The sequence below is a fragment of the Pyrus communis genome, chromosome 5, assembly GCF_041283825.1.
Source record: "Pyrus communis isolate YQ-2024b chromosome 5, ASM4128382v1, whole genome shotgun sequence".
In the NCBI taxonomy this organism is placed as follows: domain Eukaryota; kingdom Viridiplantae; phylum Streptophyta; class Magnoliopsida; order Rosales; family Rosaceae; genus Pyrus; species Pyrus communis.
The window spans coordinates 12,957,434-12,976,350 of NC_142569.1; the positions used below are offsets into that span (position 1 = coordinate 12,957,434).

An 18,917-nucleotide genomic window follows, 5' to 3' on the forward strand; every position below is an offset into this window, starting at 1 on the left:
AAACAAAACCATGAGGGGGTGGCCAAGGCCCAAAGTGGACAATATTGTGCTACGGTGGAGCTGGTTTGGGATGTGACAATGGTCTTGTGCTTCATCTTGGTTTCATGAACATTTACATGAGAAAACTTAACTCTTGGTAGAAGCAGCACCACTTCTTATGTTCATATAGGTGAGGTTCATTCCCATGTCCCTGCTACCATATACCTAATTACAAATAACATCATTAAGAGATAAAACTCAACCTCCTAAACGTAGCAGTCTTACACTGATCATCTTGGAATGAGCTATATATTAATTTTTAGTGTTTTGACAACCATTTATCAATAACTTGTTATTACCCATTAAACTTTTAAACTAGTGATGTTCTAGACAAAGTCGGGTTACCATTATTGGTGGCTAATTTTCAGTAAAGGGTTTTAGCCCCATTCCACTAGATGTACTAACTACCAAAGCTCTTGAAAGTGCTTTTATTAACGGATCCACCAAGTTATTACTTGATTTAACATAAATACTATTAATAACTCCATTAGCTATTAACTGCTTGACATAGTCATGTCTCAAGCTAATATGTCTAGACTTTCCATTGTATACCTTATTGTATGCTCTAGACAAAGTAACCTCACTACCATAGTATAAAGAAATGGATGGCATCGGTAGTGGCCACAAGTCTATTTCCAATAACAAATTTCTAATCCATTTGGCTTCTTTACCTACTGCCACTAATTTCATAGTTGAATGTACTATACATGTTTACTTCTTCGAAGCCCAAGAAATTGCTCTTCCAACAATTGTAAAAATCCACCTGATGTATACTTATTATCATTAGCACTTGTTATCCAACTTTGCATATGAATAACCTTCAAGTACTGCTGGAAACTTTGAGGAAGTTAAACTCAGGTTAATAGTTCTTTTAAGATAACCAAAAATTCTATATATTGCTTTCCAATGAGTAGTACTTGGATGACTAGTGTATCTAGAAAGTTTGTTTACTGCAAATGTGATATTTGGCCTGGTACAATGCATGACATATATTAAACTTTCGATTACACTAGCATACTCAAGTTGTGCAACGGACCTACTAGAATTATTAAGCAAAGTTTCACTAGGGTCATAAGAGGTATTTGCTTCTTTTATTTGTAGATGCTTAAACTTAAGAAGCAATTTTTCTATATAATGTGACTGAACTCCGCTGCGGTGACATTCTTCAACGACATCTCCATACTCAAGTATCTTCCTGCTGATTCCCTTCCCAACAATATATAGTTCATAAACATATACAAAGAATCAGACTCGGACTCTCACAATTTTTACAAGCTCCATCTACACTTTACAACTTCAAATGCTCCATTGGGACACTTGATGATGGGATGGAAAATGTTCAACTTTCTGACATTTTCAGCATTCAAGATAAAATTAAAACAACCTCTGAACTACTGAATCTAACTGTTAATTATAACTATAACTCTAAGATTGTGATTTATTTCGTTAAGCGGCGGGCAATGCCCAAAAAATAGGAAGATATTTAGTATTGTTTGTGCTTGACGTACGAGGAAAGTAGTTAAAAAGGGAAGAAAAAGGAAGTATAATAGTATAAGAGATGCAGAAGAAATGTTTAAGAAAGAATACACGCTAATAACAAAAAAATATTCATAGTTGTTTTCAAAGATTTAGTTAAAGCGCAGTAAGTAAAATGTTAAGAATTTAGGTAACATTAAGTACTAGTTTGGTATTGAAGTACTGTTTTGAAAAATGGATATAAAAAAAAGTTGAGCTAAAAAAATATTTGGTAAACACTGAAAAATAGCTTATTTTCATAATTTTAGGTGAAAAAAAGTTGAAAACATAAAGCAGTAAAAATGAGTTTATTCTCGCATTATAATAGAAGTAGTTTTTTTTTTCTTTCAAAACACAACAATACCAAACCAGTTATATGTTAAGCAAAATCTTGGAAAAGTTAAAAAAAATGGAGCACACCATTTTACATGAACAGGAATATATGATCTAAAAAGGTTAACTGTACGTTAATCACGGTTAGATTAGCAGCTTTTACACACAACGAATGCAAAAAATGTAAGCCTGCCAGTCCCATTAATACCAGCAATTCTCATCAGCCACGATTAAAATAGAAGAGAAAACTAGGTAGCAAATTAGAAGAAATGAAACGGGTCAGTAGTTAACTCGATCATCTTTCAACTCGGCTCATCATCCAAAAGCAGATGGGATCACAGTGATGTGCCTCAGCGGCTGGGAAACATCGGTGCCTCCGGCATGCTGCACGAATTCAGCCGGCGAGAATGTGGTTCCATGGCAGCCGCACACGATGGTGATCTCCGATTCCGTGTATCTGTACAACAACCCATGAACCGTTTTCCCATTCGGGCCGGTCCCGGTCGTCGAGACGTAAGGCATTTGGGGAAGGGAAACGGTATTGCTGCCATGTTTCCTCATCGGGGGTTTTGGAGGCTTGGAAATTGGGTCCCTTTTGGCAATTTCCTTCCGTGGAGGAAATGGAGGAGAAGATTCTTGTTTTGGTGAGATGGGTTTTGGGATTGGAGCCGGTTCCGCGTGTTCTGATTTGGGTTCTGTTTTTGGATTCAGTTTTTGTTCATTCCCTTTGGAATTGGATTCCAAGGAATTTGAAACCGGCTCTATGTTTTCTTGTACGCTCTGGCTTGAATGGCTTCTGCTCTCACTGCTTCCACCACCTAAGAATTTCAAAAACCAAAAAGTCAGAATCATTTCCCGAGTTAAACCTTTTATTTCTGGCGTTTGGATCAATACAATAAACGCATAAACAAAAATAATGTGCGGAAATCATTTTCCGAGTTAAACCCCTTATTTCTGGCATTTGGATCAATACAATAAAGGATAAGAATTGTCTGTCCTTCCACTTTCAGTGTTCTCCATACCCATTGTTTGTGTGATCAAGGTTAAGCCACGTTAACATTTTATAATACTATTTATTTTTATCTTATTATCTCTATAAAAAAATAATATAAAATATTAACGTGACTTAACCGTGACCATACAAAATAGAAGAGCAGCGCAAGTGAAAAAGGCAGACAATTCTCTTCCATGAATGCAAATAGTGCGTGGAAATCATTTCCCGGTTAAACCCTTTATTTCTGGCGTTTGGATCAATACAATAAACGCATAAACAAAAATAGTGCGCGGAAATCATTTCCTGAGTTTGAAAACATTTTAGCATACCTTCATGAGAAGCTGCGCTTTGATGATCTGACACGGTGGAGGAACTACACACTGGTGAAACATTTGTCGGCGCCGGTTTCTTACCCAACCCACCATTTACCGATGCCGTTTTACCCGACCCACCATTCTGCTCCGTCTCACACCCGTTATTCAACTTCGGCTTATGCGCCTGAAAAGGCCGGAAACCCCAGCCGCCGCTTGGGCCCCAGCAAGGCATCACGCAAGGATTCGTGTACGGAACAAAATGGACCGGCAGGTACGGGTACTGAACCGGGTAGCGCAGCTCCCTTTGTCCGTTGCTCAAATTCAGATTCACATTCACATTCGTCTCCGTTCTCTCTTTCTTCACCCCAGGCTGCTCTTCCGCTTGGGAACCGTTCAGTCCCCGGATTTGCTTCTCCTCCCGCTTCCTCTTCGCTTCCTGCCTTCTCAACGCCTGCATCTCCCGTTTCGTCTGCGGATCCAGACGAGCGCTCTCCGGCTCCGACGGTTCGATAGGCGACGGAGAAGGCACGTGCGGTTGGGATGGCAGCGTTTGGTACTCGCTCTCTCTCGGAGCTACATCGAACCCGTTGGCCAGCTTCGAGTTCTCCGGCCTTCGAAAGCTGCCGCCGATCGACAGCCCCAAATCCAGCTCAATCTCCTCCTCTTTCAATCCCGATTTGGATACCTCTCCCATTTTTGCAGAACTCAAAATTTTAAAAAGCTTCAAGCTTCAAGTTCATTTTTTTTGTTTGCTCTGAAAATCCCTTAGGGTTTTTTAGGTTCAGAATTTCTGAGGGAGAGAAGGGGAAAGCGGGGAAATAGCCGGGGACCGAAGCGATTGAGAGCTGTACGTGGCAGAAAATCAGAAGGAGACAGGGACGGTGGGTGGACACGTAGGATATTTAATATATTTAGCAAAAAGGATTAGCTACTAATCCTTGTTTAGCGCTAAAACTAATCATGTTTTGCCTGTTAATACGTTAATTTAGCGGGAACCAATCTCTTCTCAAGTGAAATGAGAAGTCCGGCGCACGCTCGTTGGTTCGCAGCGCGCGCCACGTGTCACACGTGCATGAAGAGCTTGGTTACTGACACGCGTAAGCGCCTGGCTCCCGTGAAATTAACAGCGGATAGGCGGACAGCTCTGTAAAATCAGTCAGCCTGTCACCCGCGAATCTCAACCGTCCTTTTCAGTCCAGGTATCCCAGGAAAGCAAAGTCTGCGTGGCAATGTGCCTTATCGACACGTGTCGTCGTCGGGTATCAGTCTGGGGCCTTGTCCCATATAGCAAAGGTCGAAACGTGGCGCGTCACAGCTCAGCAACGTCAAGTTGGTCTGCCTCTTTTACGGAAAATGATGTTGAAGTGTGAGGTGGTTTATGTACGGTGATGCCGACACGCGGTGGAAGAGGAGTGGTTGGAGTCGGTTGTCCACGTAGAGCACTGGACACGTGGCGGCGTCTCCGGAGATGAGTTTGTTTCGAAAAGGAGAGGGCAAGGTGTGTAGCGCATACACCAGGTTTGAAACGCGTACAACCGACGCTTCAGATGGTTCCCAAGGATCCAATATGACCATTTAGATCTGCGTTGCCATGATATTGATTTATGGAAGCGGTGGGGTAGAAATTTGGCTCGGTTTTTTTGGGAGTCGTAAGGAAGGGATTGGTGTTTCTAATGTACGATGGTTGGTTGCCATGTGTCGTTTTTTGGGAGTCATAAGTCACCGTGGGCCAATTTAGGAGACTTTCATAAAATTAAGACTTTTTATAGATAGATAGGTGTCGGATAGGTGTTTGAATAGAGCCCGTGAATGCGCTTAAGTAACGTTTGACTGTTTATGCATGTTGGATTTGAGCAATTTCTTACCACCGGAGCATGACAGGCGCATATCTCATAAACAGTCAGATAAATGTTAGTAACTTATTTCAGAAACACACATGTGAGTAATTTCTAAACATTAATGCATGTGAGACTTACATATCATCCAGTTAGTTGTGTGTGTGAGCAATTAAGCTTAGTTAGACCATCTCCAACCGAACGAGAGCCAGAGAGCTCGTTTTATCCCTTTGGTCATCCAAGAAATTAATATTTTAATGAACAATGCATGATCATATTTTTTACTATCTCCAACCGAGGGGCTAGAGAACCATAGGCCAAACATAGTTCCATGACAAAAAATCATATCTAAAGAATTGAAATAAAATGAGGTAATATAATATGGAAAAGTGAAAAATATGTGAAAAATGATGTTGAAAAAAATTAGAAATTAAAAAAAAAAGTGGGTTGGGCAAAAAAAAAAAAAAAGAAAAAAAATGTGGGCTGGCTGGCTAGAGATGGCTAGCCCGTTGGCCTGATTGGTTGGTTTTGACCCGGTGGAGCCTACAAGCCTTTTAGCCTAGCCCTCTGTTGGAGACAATTTTCGGTCTATTTTCAAAATGACCTTAGCTGAATTCATAGGTATCCACTTGTGGAGCTGACGGAGCCACATCCATCGCCAGCACACAAGTGTGATGTATGACTACCAATGATGTGAAATTCACATCTCATCAACAATCAATGCCTGTATGCGACTGACCACAACAAAATTCATCTTACATATGATGAGTGAAAAAAAATAAATAAACCACAACAACTCTGGTCTTTCGGTTTGCCTTTTCTTTTGTTTTGTACTAATCATGTCTTACTACACCCAAAAGCATAAATAAAGAAGAAAAAAAAGAAAGAAAAGAGGCCATTACATAGCTTGGTTTCCTCGTTTGCTTCCTCATGTCACGTGATGATTGTAACTTTGTATAGTCATCCGAAAACCGATGGCGGGTGTAATCCTAGACCGGAGGCATCCTCATTACCAGCTGCCCTTCCATTTTACTGCGAAACACACAATAAGTGTTCAAAGGGTTATGCGAACATGGGAGTCGGGGTTGGTAATTAGAGTGTAACGTATTGTATACAAGCTCCCGCTTACAAAAACGATCACATTAAGCGAGGGGCTGAATGTAAGAGAAGGGGTTGAATACGAGATTTTTCTTCTTCGTGACTAACCTCTTTATGTAGTAGTAGCAAAAGTCAGCTAAGATGAATGTTTGGACCATCTCACAGAGGAAAACTGCCAAAATCCAGAAATACCCGCTCCCGACTAAAAATATATATCCTCCTCTGGTCTCGTAGATCTGCAAGAGAATGGCAAAGTATTGCATTATTCCGATACACGTCGTTATGTATGTACAAATATATATCTCCCTCTAGTCTCGTAGATCTGCAAGAAGTCATGCCTAACCTGAATAATCCAATGAGCACACGCGAAGAACCTTGAAATGCCCAATGCAAATACGTAATGTGAGGTAAATGGTTCGATCATCTGAAAGAAAATCATCATCAGAAGAAAACAAAGATCAATTGATCTGGTAAATGAGTGGTTCAAAAGCTTTGATCCGATGTAATCGCAACCTTCGCATTCTGCATCAAACGGAGTTGAGGCAGTACTGAAACGGCTTCCATGTATGCACTAAATGCCCAAAGGATTCGACTGATGCGGTTATATAGTGTATACGGGTGGACAAGCACGCCAAGGACAGCAGCAGGCACCACCTGCAATTCAAATGAAATTAAGTTGCGGTTTTTGTGGTTAAAAACAAGTATAATAATCTCGCACCTTTTATAAAGTTGCAATGTAAATTCCAACTTCTTTGCTTCAAAGTTAAAGCAGAGCAAATACGTACATTCAAGATCATTGCACATTGTCAGTAAGGGGTATGAACTATGAACAGTGGATTGAGGTTGCCAGAGTTAATGCAACTCATGCACATGGAAGCAGCTTCAAATCTTCTCAAATCGGAAGTCTAATTTTCTTTTCCTATGTGCGGTTTGTAAGGAGACGCCATTTGGTTTTATTACATGAGGCAATGGCAAATCATGCTATGGAGATGCATGGTAGGGAAAAGAAAGTACAAATAATAAGCAATTTTACGTCCCCAATTTAGTCTCACTCGAAAATTTTAATCTCTAAGAAGTGCTAAAGAGGATGGTATATTTGTCAATAGCACCAGTGTTTTAATATTGTCATCAAATAATTCCTACATATACAAAGCATATGATATTGATGAATCGACATATGAAATGTAGGGTACGCACATGTATACATATATGCATTTTCTCTTCAAACTATACTGGCCGATATATATACACAAACACTTACGACAAAGGGAGATTAATATAAATTTGATACTAATAACAATAAAAACCAGCAACAGATTAAAGATTTACCACATAATATAAGCGAAAATTGTCCAGTTCCTTGATGTAGGTTGACTTCAATTTAAACCGTATCATGTATATGACCCACACTGTTGAAACGAGAGTAGAAAAATCGAGCACGGTGTGAATGTCGCCCTCCATCATGGTACTGCAAAATAATCTTACTGCTAGGAAGAGAGCTGTGAGTTCCTGAGTCTTCAGGGAAAGACCTGAGAATGTAATAGAAACCAACTGATTAGCCAAAAAACTTGGCACATTGAAAATATATATGCACTAAAGCTGATAATTAGCAAATGTATTACTCTGAAACGATTACTTAGAATGTTAACTCATTTAACTACCTGATATATGAGAGGTCAGATTAAACTCGAATTTAACCACCTGATCAAATGAGAGGTAAGATTAAACTCGAACTACCGGATCAAATTAGAGGTCAGATTAATCAATTGAATAATTGTACTGCAGAATCATGAGCCGTACTTACTTTCGATTTATTTACCACAATAATGAATGAGATTGATACAAAAAAGTCATCTTGTACTCCAAATTTATTAAACATAGGGAATATTTGCATAGAAAAGAGTGCATGATAGTATTTTTGGAGTGCCAATAACATCATTCTAATAATTTTATAATTTACAGAGATAATTTATTGACATTTTTGTCGATTTGCTCTCTGAACTTGCATAGAGTTGTCAATTTCCCCAATAAACTTCAATTTTAGCCGATTACCTCATGAACTTTTATAGTTATCCAATTTCCTCCTTGAACTTTAATTTTAGTTGATTACTTATTTGAACTTTTATAAATAGCCAATTTTCTCCCGACGCTATATTTTGAAAAATTTCATCCAATTAACCATCCACCTTGATCACGCGAACAACACATGACAACCGCACAAGAAAAAAAAGAATGAAAAATTGGATGAAAAATATTAAAATCTAACGCTAGGAGAAAAATTGGCTATTTATAAAATTTTAGGTGAGGTAATCGGCTAAAGTTACTCTCCCAATATAGGGCTTGAGGCATGTGACTCTAGTGATATTAAAAATTGGATACAAAAACAAACCGATTCCAAACCAGCAGAAATCATGACAAATCAAATCAATAAAAACCCAAGAACTCAAATAATATCCCAAATAAAAAATCAAATTATGAAGAATTGAGCAATAGAAAGGGCTTGGATACCCGAGCAAGTCTTCTGAGTAGTGAGCTTGTAAATGAGGACGACGATCCCGGCGACATGCACGACTTCAGAGGCAATGAAAAAGTAGTTGTGATTCTTTACCCAAAACCTCAGTGCCACCAAAGCACACAATGCCAGCAGGCTACCCAGACAAACCTTGACTTTGATTGACTGCCTCCTCACCCATTGAAACAGCTCGTTCACCGGCGAGTTCCTCCTCCTCCCCATCGTAAATCTGGTGGCACAGCCGCGCGCCCGATCGATCCCTTTCTAGAGAAAGAAGAGAAACTGGCAGAGTCAAAAAAGACACAGAATTTATCTTGTGTGTTTTTTGTGCGTGGTGTTGGGGGTAAAGAGTGTGAGCGTTTTGACGGGGGATTGGGCATGCATTTGGTCCGATACGACGTGGCATTTATGCTGTTTCCATTTGGAGGACCAACGAGGAAGGGACACGTATGGAATATAGGTTTTTAGGGAAGGCAGAATTAGGTTGGATCCTGAAGTTAGTGGCTTGCCTTTTGGAGGCTATGGGTTGAGTATGAAATCCTTGACCTTTCTTAAATATGAAAACAACATGCTTAATTTAGAGAATAAGACCATAAAAGTTATTTTTATTTTGATTACAAACGAGATTCTGATTTTGAATTATACTATAGTGAAATGAAAAATCGTATGTATCACCTGCAAGACGATAAAAGTCAAAAAAAAAATAATGGTAAAATTTTGATTGCACAACTTCAATTTTTAAGAAAATTTTGAGTTTGTTAATTTGAATTTAGCTAAATTGGTTAGAGCAGAATGATTATTGTTGCACACAAATTCAAATATCTTTCCAAGTACCTTTAAATGAATTCAACGTGGAATATGATTTGTAAATTTTTATTTTTATTTAAACACTACCGCCCATCTAAGTTCACCTGATTTTCTATCTACACATTTATTACCAAATTGCCATTAGGCGCCAACACACCACACCCACGATTTTAACAGTTTTCCAGTTTGGGTCTGATTCAATTCATCGGGTTCTTTTGGGGAGGTTTTGCGTTGATGGAACTTCCAAATATTGCAGCTTTGATTTGAGCGGGGAGGCTTCTAGTTTATTCCTTTGGCTAGAAAATAGTTTGTGGGTTTTTGTGTTTTGCATAAGTTGGTATATGATTACTACTACAAAAAACACTTTGCGCGACGAAATAAGTTTGTTGTGCAAAGTACAATTTCGTCGTGCAAAACCTTGTGCGACGAAATCTTGGTCGCGCATGGTTCGTCTAGCAAAGCTTGTGATGATAGGATTTGCGCAACGAAAATTAATTTGTCGCTCAAATTTTGCGTGACGATAGGTCATGCAAAGCTTTGCGCGACGAAATATTTTAAAATTTTTTTTTTAAATTTTTTTAATTAAAATAAATTAATTTAATATTTTGCTCGACGAAATATTTTGTTGTGCAAGGTTTTTGACTTCTTGTTTTATTATTTTTCTTATATTAATTTAATTATATTAATTGTTTACGCAACGAAATATTTGGTAGTGCAAGATTTTTGGAATTTTTACTTTTTAATTTAATTTAATTGTATGATTTTATTTTTTTAATTACTTTAATTTAAATTGACATATTCAAAATAAATTTACATATGAAAAATAGTGAACAAATTGTCCAATATATATAATATATTCAAAATGTACATATAAATTAACAAAGTACAATTATAAAATCCTAATACAAGTCTATTGTGGTGGTAGTGGTGGGGGATATGTTTTGATAGCGTCCTAATCCTCAACTTTAGCCGTTAAAGTCTCGATGATTCCCTACAAAAAAAAAATGGTCAAATAACAAAAAAATAACAAAAAATTGGCATTATCTCCCCTAAAATTGGTATACCCCAAATCCGACCCCAAACTCCACTCCTCATCCTATACTTGCCCCCAAACCCTGCACCAAACTCAAAACTAACTCCAAAAACACATATTAATGAAAAAAAATAAAAATTTGGGGAGAATATACCTTTTGGCAAGATTGAGAGTGGGTGAGAATGAGAGGGAGGAGTGAGTGTGAGAGAATAAAATGAGATAGTGGGAGAGAGATGAGAGAGGGAGTGAGAGTGAGAGATAGTGAAGAGAGAGAAGAGAGATTAATTGAGAGGAGTGAGTGTGAGAGAGAGGGTCAGATTTGGGGAGAGGGAAAGAGAGAGGAGAGGTAAGAGTCGAGAAAGACATTGAGAAAATGGTGAAGGAGTTATTTTGGTTTTAAAAGCCATATCACTTTGCGCGATGAAATATTGGTCACGCAAAGTCTTAAAATTTTTTCCTGCGTCCCATTTTTGGTGCCCACCCAAATTTTTAGAGTTTTGCACGATGAAGTGTTGGTTGCGCAAAGTCTTAAAATTTCCCGTGTCCCATTTTTTGTGCCATCCCAAAATTTAAGAGTTTTGTGCGACGAAAAATTGGTTGCACAAAGTCTTAAAAAAAAAAAAATTTCCCGCGTCCCATTTTTGGTGCCCGCCCAAATTTTTAGAGTTTTGAGCGACGAAGTGTTGGTTGCACAAAGTTTTGTGCGACGAATATTGGTCACACAAAGTCTTAAAAAAAATTTCCCGCGTCCCATATTTGGCTCCCGTCCAAATTTAAGAATTATACGCGACAAAATTTTGGTTTGTCGCGCAAAATTTATAAAAATAATTTTTATAAATAATAAAAAAGAAAATAATTTTTATAAATAAATTAAAATAAATAAGGTTTAGGCGACCAAATGTGTATTCGTCGCGCAAACAAAATAAAAAAATAATTTAATTTAACAATATAAAATATAAAAATAAATAAAAAAATAAGTAAATAACGGTTAGGCAACAAAATATTAATATTCGTCGCGTAAATTTTTTAAAAAATAATAAAAACTTATGAAAACAACTATATTTTAAAATTTATAATATAAAATAAAATAAAAAACAAAAAGAAATTGGTTTGCACGACGCATGTATACAACTACACTTATATGAATAAACGAAAAATCATGATTTAACGGTTATTTTAACTCCAATTTTGATGATTTTTTTACAGTTACACTCCTTGACCCTATATGAATACAATGAATGAATTCGATCTTCAATTTAAAATATTTACACTAATGGATACCACAAAATCTTATGTTATACTTAATGAAAGTATAAATAAACTCTAAGTGTTAGTGAATCTATTGTTTTGATGGGATACGCATTCTACAAAACTATTTTCAACAATCCAACCATCAAACTTGTTTGTATATACTTCGAGATTACATACGCCAAAAATCACAAAAAACAAACATTCATAGATCAAGTAACGGGACAAAACTTTACGACGGTTATAAACGAAAAATCACGATTTAACGGTTATTTTAACTTCGATTTAGATGATTTTTTACAGCTACACTCCTTGACCCTATATGAATACAATGAATGAATTCGATCTTCAATTTAAAATATTTACACTAATGGATACCACAAAATCTTATGTCATACGTATTGAAAGTATACATAAACTCTAAGTGTTAGTGAATCTATTGTTTTGATGGGATATGCATTCTACGAAACTAGTTTCAACGGTCCAACAATCAAACTTGTTTGTATATACTTCGAGATCATATACGCCAAAAATCGCAAAAAACAAACATTCAGAGATCAAGGAATGGAACAAAACTTTTCGACGATTATAAACGAAAAATCACGATTTAACGATTATTTCAACTCCAATTTTGATGATTTTTTTATAGCTACACTCCTTGACCCTATATGAATATAATGAACTAATTCGATCATCAATTTAAAATACATTTTTCTAACAAAAATCCAATCCGAACTACAATAATATATTTTTTCTAACAAAAACCCAATCTGAACTACAATAATAAATTTAAAGCTACTTAATAGAGATATATACCATTCAATTTCTTAAGTGTTATACGTACAAAATAAAAAAACGAAAATAAATTGGTTTAGGCGACGAAATATTTGAATCACGCCGCGCAAACATTTAAAAAAATAAATTTTTTATTTTATTTATTTTTGTAAAGACTTTGCGCAACGATGTGTTTTTCGTCGCGCAAGGGTTTTTTTTTTACTAGTGGATTCTTCTGAGAAAATTATCCAGGTAGAACCAAATGGGATCCATCAGTGATAAAACATCTAACGTTTGTTTTCCTCTTTATGGATCAAACTTTTGTTTTAACAAAGCAACTTGAAGTAATCATCCTCGGAGTATATCACCGCGTTGATTGTTGGAATTCTATAGCCCTACGGTTTAGTTGATGGTTGAAATGTTGCTACAAGGCGGACATGCACACAGAGCTATTCCCTTTTCAATTTCAGGTTTTTATTTTCCCGGTCGAATGTTGTTGCTTAAGAATAAGCTAGGGTTTTCTATTTCTCTCCGTTAATTTAGAGAGATGTCCTCCCTAGCCAGTCTTGTGCTACGGTTGTCTCCTTGCTTTTTCTGTAAGGTTTTTATCTTATCTCTCAAAGTTGTCAACGGTGTTTTACCAGCGTATATTTTAGCTGCATGAATCGATCTTCTTTCCATGTCCTCTGGTGTGAATTGTTATTCTAGCGAAGGAACTGCTTGTTAGATGAAGTCAAAATGCAGTTTCACTCATCGTGCTTTGAGGACTCCAACGTGCTTTGAGGACTTTAGTTCTGTTTGGAGTTCTATCTGATTAGGCTTCCTTGTTTATAGGATGTAATTTTCAAATATGTGCAAACTGTTGCTTTTCTGATTTGTATTATTTGAATTTCGAATCTCCTTGTAAATAGGGCTTTCAAACCCTCTGATGTAATCATGAAGCAAGTATAAATACAAGCATCCCATAGTTAAATGGGTATGCAATCATCTTGAAAAAACCTGAGTTCTTAAGTTTTACATGGTTCTAGAGCTTTTTTTGTCTAACGACAAGATCCTCGCATGTCGTCTTTTCTATCAACGCTTCCATGGCTGAAAATAATGTCCCCTCCATTATGCCAATCCAGAGATGTTTCGTAGTGTTGTTGGGACACTACAGTATCTTACAATAACTTGGCTTGATTTATCATACGCTGTGAATCAAGTGTGCCAATTCATGCAATCTCCAAAGACAACGCACTGGATGGCTGTTAAGAGAATCCTTCGTTATCTGAAGGCTACATATAATCATGGGCTATTGTACAAACCAGGAAATGCGATGTTGACAACTTATTCTGATGCAGATTATGCTGGCAACCTCAATACGCGTCACTCCACAGGTGGTTTATGTGTTTATTTAGGTTCCAACCTTGTATCTTGGAGTTCAAAAAAGTAAAAGACAGTATCGAGATCGAGTGCAGAGGCGGAGTATAGGTAGTTAGCTTATACTGCTGCTGAGTTATCATGGTTAATGTCCCTTTATAAAGATCTCCATATGCATCTACTTTAACCAACCATTTGGTGTGACAATGTTTCTTCCATTGCTCTTGTGTCCAATCCGGTTTTTCATTTGAGAACCAAGTATCTGGAGGTTGACTATCATTATGTTCGTGAGAAGGTTGTTCGTGGTCAATTGTTGGTTAATTATGTGTGTTCCCAAGACCAACTTACTGACATTTTCACTAAAGGATTGTCTTCGTCTAGATTTAAGTTACTTATCTCCAAACTTCCAATTGTTCCACCCTCTGTTAGCTTGCGGAGGGCTATTAGACGAAGTCAAAATGCAGTTTCACTCACCGTGCTTTGAGGACTCCAGCGTGCTTTGAGGAGTTTAGTTCTGTTTAGAGTTCTATCTGATTAGGCTTCCTTGTTTATAGGATGTAATTTTCAAATATGTGTAAACTGTTGTTTTTCTGATTTGTATTATTTGAATTTCGGATCTCCTTGTAAATAGGGGTTTCAAACCCTCTGATGTAATCATGAAGCAAGTATAAATACAAGCATCCCATAGTTAAATGGGTATGCAATCATCTTGAAAAAACCTGAGTTCTTAAGTTTTACACTACTTACCAAGACTTTTGATATGAAAGACTTAGGTGAAGCATCTTTTGTTTTGGGCATTGAGATAACAAGAGACAGGAAAAGAAAGCTTATGGGCTGTCACAAAAGTCTTTCATAGACAAAGTTTTGAAGAGATTTAACATGTAAGGCTACTCAAAAGGTGAAGTGCCAATGGGAAAGAGTGACACACTCAACAAAGATCAGTGCCCTAAGAACAATTTAGAAAGGCAAAGCATGCAAAATAAACGTTATGCATCACTTGTGGGGAGCTTAATGTATTTTCAAGTGTGCACTAGGCCTGATATAGCCTTTTCAATTTGTGCGTTGGGGAGATTTCAGTCTAATCCTGGTGAACAACATTGGGTGGTAGCTAAGAAAGTGATGAGGTACCTGCAAAGAACTAAAGCTTATAAACTCGTGTACAAGAATGTAGACAATTTGGAACTGTTTGGATATACAGATTCTGATTTTGTAGGGTGTCTAGGTGATCGGAGATCTATTAGTGGCTATATATTTTTCTTGGAAGGAGGAACAATATCATAGAGAAGTGCCAAGCAAAAGACACTAGCTACATCTACAATGCAGGTAGAATATATAGCATGTTTCGAAGCTATGGAACGAGGAATGCTGCTGAAAAACATTATATCTTTTCTGAAAGTGGTTGACACAATACCAAGACCTTTATTGATCTACTGTGATAACAATTTAGTAGTGTCATCTGCCACTCGATTAATGGATGTAAAGTATCTGTCAGTCAAAGATAATGTAAGAGCTGGGGTTGTATCTATTGAACATATTGATAAAACCTTGATGATATTGATAGCTGAACATCTTACAAAGCCATTAGCAGTGGGAGTTTTCAAAGAACATGTGGCGAAAATGGGAAGCCTTGAATCTCTTAAGTCAGCGGAAACGTGGGCGTAAAAGATAGTATGTTGTTCAAGTTCTTTAGTTTGTTGTTTCATGTTTAAGTTCTCTTTATAAATGAATATGTATGAACATATGTTAGTAATGTTGATTCAAAGAATGCTGGTTTTGGTCTGTGGTATTTGGCTCATATATATATATATATATATATATATATGCAAACATGTATTATAAATATCAAGGGAGCGAATGACTGAGTGCCAATAAGGTTGATAAATGAGAGCATGATAAAAACTCTCCTTTTTCCAGAATGTATGAATATAGCATTATGTATGATGAACAAAGAAATTTGTGATTTTAGAGTGCTTGTACTAAAAGGAAGTACAAGATTTTCTGAAGTTCGATTTTACAAGTCAATCATGACAGATGTGTGAGGAAATGATTAATTATGTATTAACTCATGTGATCACTAAGGAACTGAACCTTATTATGAGTAGGTGGTAATTTTTATTTTTTTGGTCAAATGATAGAATTTGTTAGATTAGATGTTAGATGGTGGTAATTGAATGTAATTAATAAAGTCCAAAGTGGGAGAATGTTGGAACTTAGTTTGGACTCTACCAATTTTAAATAAGTTAATTATCCAATCTGATATAAGAGTTCATTTAAGAGTTAATGACTGGATTAATTCTATCTTCTTTAAAGTAGGATCTTAAGGAATACGTGATGGAAACGTGGAACAACCCATGATTGCAAGTTAACCACGATACTCGCAGTTACTGAAACTGCTATCCTTAATGGAGGGATGCAGTTATACGAGTGAGTATGTATATATATACTTGGTCCCTGCTCAAGGAATGTACGGGTTCCATTTGTGACAATTCTAGACCCATTACTAGTAGTGAAAGTAAGGCTTTCCATTGAGCAGAAGAATCGAATGTTAGAGAAATTTGAACCCTTGCAATGGCATCTTCAGGTACAAACCAGACACAAACCCAGCACCATAATATTGTACTTTTACGATTGCATGGATCTGAATTCTTTGTAGTATTAACTCTAGGTCTTAATAGTTTTACACCCATTCCTTCAGTCATGTCCACCAGCAAGTCTAATGGTGTTGCCAATTCAAACCCTTGAAGCAATCTTCCAACTGTCGAGTGCATACCTTGTAATGCAAATTTGAAACCTGGACATGACCGTCTTCCAGACCAAAATGGAATAAACTCGATCGAAATGCTGACCAGAAGCATCAATGCTTACTTGGGTTGTAAGAAACCTATCTGGACAAAACACATCAGGATGTAACCACACACTTGGGTCTCTATGCAATTTCCATAAATTCACAAGCAATTATGTGTTAAAGTCCCACATCGGTGGGGATAAAGGAAACCAATGAGTTTAAATAGAATTACCCCACTCTAACTAATATCAAGGCCTTTTGTGGTAAAACCCCACACCTGACGGATTGGGCAGATGGTAAAATTGAGGATAGTATCGGTGTCGTTAGAGTGGGCCCTCCAGGCCTGTCGATCTAAAAAATTTCAACATGGTATTAGAGCCCATGGTTACGGGCCTGTGCAAGCCAAGGTTGTCACAAGGAAGTGTGGGTTTGGAAACAACCTTGGACTCTTAACATAAAATCCGCCTCTGAGTTCTAAGAGTCATTTCCTAAAAAAAATTGAAAACAAGTTTGGACTCCATTGGAGCCGATCTCTGAGTTTCAATTGCCGATGTGTGGATCTCCACGTGTGAATCACTAAATGGTGTTACATGTGAGGGGGTCGTGCAAGCCAAAGGCTTGTCACAAGGAAGTGAAGTGTGGGCTTGGAAACAAGTTTGGACTCTTAACATAGAGTCGGCCTCTGAGTTTTAAGAGTCATTTCCTGAAAAAGATGGAAAACAAGTTTGGACTCTTAACGCGAAGGGGTCATTAGAGTGGGCCCCCCGAGCTCGTCGATCTAAAAAATTTCAACATTGTGTGCTCTTTGGAATGTGAAAGTCGCAGACATTGCAGTCTTCGATTGCTTCGTGCGCAACTGAGAGTGGTGCTGGGGGATAAAGGCGAAGTGTTTCTTTGACTACGGCTTGGAGGTAAACCAAGTTTTTGATAGTAAGTATCTTTAACCCATTTGCCGACTTTGTCGTCTCTCTCTTCTTGAGCACTCTTCAAAACATGCTTATGGTTTTTTTTTTTTTCGAAAGAACGATAGCTTAGTGGTTAGATGTTAGATTAGAGAGGCGACGAGATTTGAACTCAAGCAGAGATGCAATGGTATAACTCTTTTCCATCACTGTGATAAAGGGCCATTTGCCATGCTTTTGGTTTAATAGTAAAGAGAGTGTCCATGTTAAGCTGATTGATATGGTTTTTGAACCAGCTAACATTATATTCTGCAAAATGAAAGAGATGATAATTGTGAACAATTAACAAAGTGTTGAAATTTTCCTATGACCCTATAAATTTATAAAGATGGAGATTTTTGCATTCTTATATTTGGAGTAGGTATTATAGGGTAAAAGATAGTGTCAAATTATCAAAGAGACGGGTCAAAGGCTCACTTCCAACAACACCGACATTATCCCCAACTTGGTAATTATTACCCGCACAATCCTTTAGGTGTGAGGTTTTATCACAAAGGTCTCGGTGTTAGTTAGACTCAGGCACTACATGCGGGGTCAAAGGACTCACCATCATCGTGCGGGGGTAAAGGACCTACCATCCATGCGGGGGGCCAGGGGGACCCATCATCCACTCGGGGGGCCAAGGGACCCACCCATCATGTGGCAATACATTACGCGCCTGCTCTCTAGCTTTGATACCATGTCAAATTATCAGAGAGATGGGCCAAAGACCCACTTCTAATAACACCGATACTGTCCTCAACTTGGTAATTACCACCTGCACAATCCATTAAGTATGGAGTTTTATCACAAAAGACCTCAGTGTTAGTTAGAGTGAGATTATGATATTTAAACTATTACTTTTTGTTTTTCTACGACCAATGTGGGATTCATAGTACCCTTGTGTGAAATGAAAAAAAAAAACAACTAAAATGGACTATATGTCTTGTCCTCTGTTGATGAATTTGGGTATAACTCGTTAAATTGGACAACAATCCAAGTATCCAACACATTGTGGCTAAAATCTCTCGGGTAGAATGATGAGATTCTATGGAACTGGACTAGAATAATCCCTTCTTCTTCCTTTTCCAAGACAAAGACACCAGTCCAAGTCACCAAATGAAGGTATGGACTTAACTTTATGTTTGGATGAGGAACTTTGACTTAGTAACTAAAAATACACCACAAGAAGACTACCAATAAGTACTCAAACACTACAAACTTTATTACTACAACATTACAAATGAATTAGAAGACTCTAAACAAGGGACTTTCAAAATGACACTTTCTAATGAGTCATTTGAAAATTCTGTCATATGTATTGCACATT

At 37.4% G+C, this 18,917-nt stretch overlaps 2 protein-coding genes across 2 annotated transcripts; both read right to left on the minus strand.

Moving 5' to 3' along the window:
• Positions 1 to 1,976: 1,976 nt before the first annotated feature.
• Positions 1,977 to 4,075, minus strand: LOC137726985 (uncharacterized). Its single transcript, XM_068465936.2, has 2 exons — positions 3,211 to 4,075; positions 1,977 to 2,705 (listed from the first exon to the last, which is right to left on the minus strand). Exons 1-2 carry the CDS (start codon positions 3,887 to 3,889, stop codon positions 2,203 to 2,205), a joined length of 1,182 nt encoding a protein of 393 aa, XP_068322037.2. The 5' UTR covers positions 3,890 to 4,075; the 3' UTR covers positions 1,977 to 2,202.
• A 1,690-nt stretch (positions 4,076 to 5,765) lies between these two features.
• On the minus strand, positions 5,766 to 9,012 carry LOC137720939 (uncharacterized). Its single transcript, XM_068460066.2, has 6 exons — positions 8,637 to 9,012; positions 7,458 to 7,657; positions 6,642 to 6,782; positions 6,472 to 6,552; positions 6,237 to 6,364; positions 5,766 to 6,062 (listed from the first exon to the last, which is right to left on the minus strand). Exons 1-6 carry the CDS (start codon positions 8,860 to 8,862, stop codon positions 6,020 to 6,022), a joined length of 819 nt encoding a protein of 272 aa, XP_068316167.2. The 5' UTR covers positions 8,863 to 9,012; the 3' UTR covers positions 5,766 to 6,019.
• Positions 9,013 to 18,917: the final 9,905 nt, after the last annotated feature.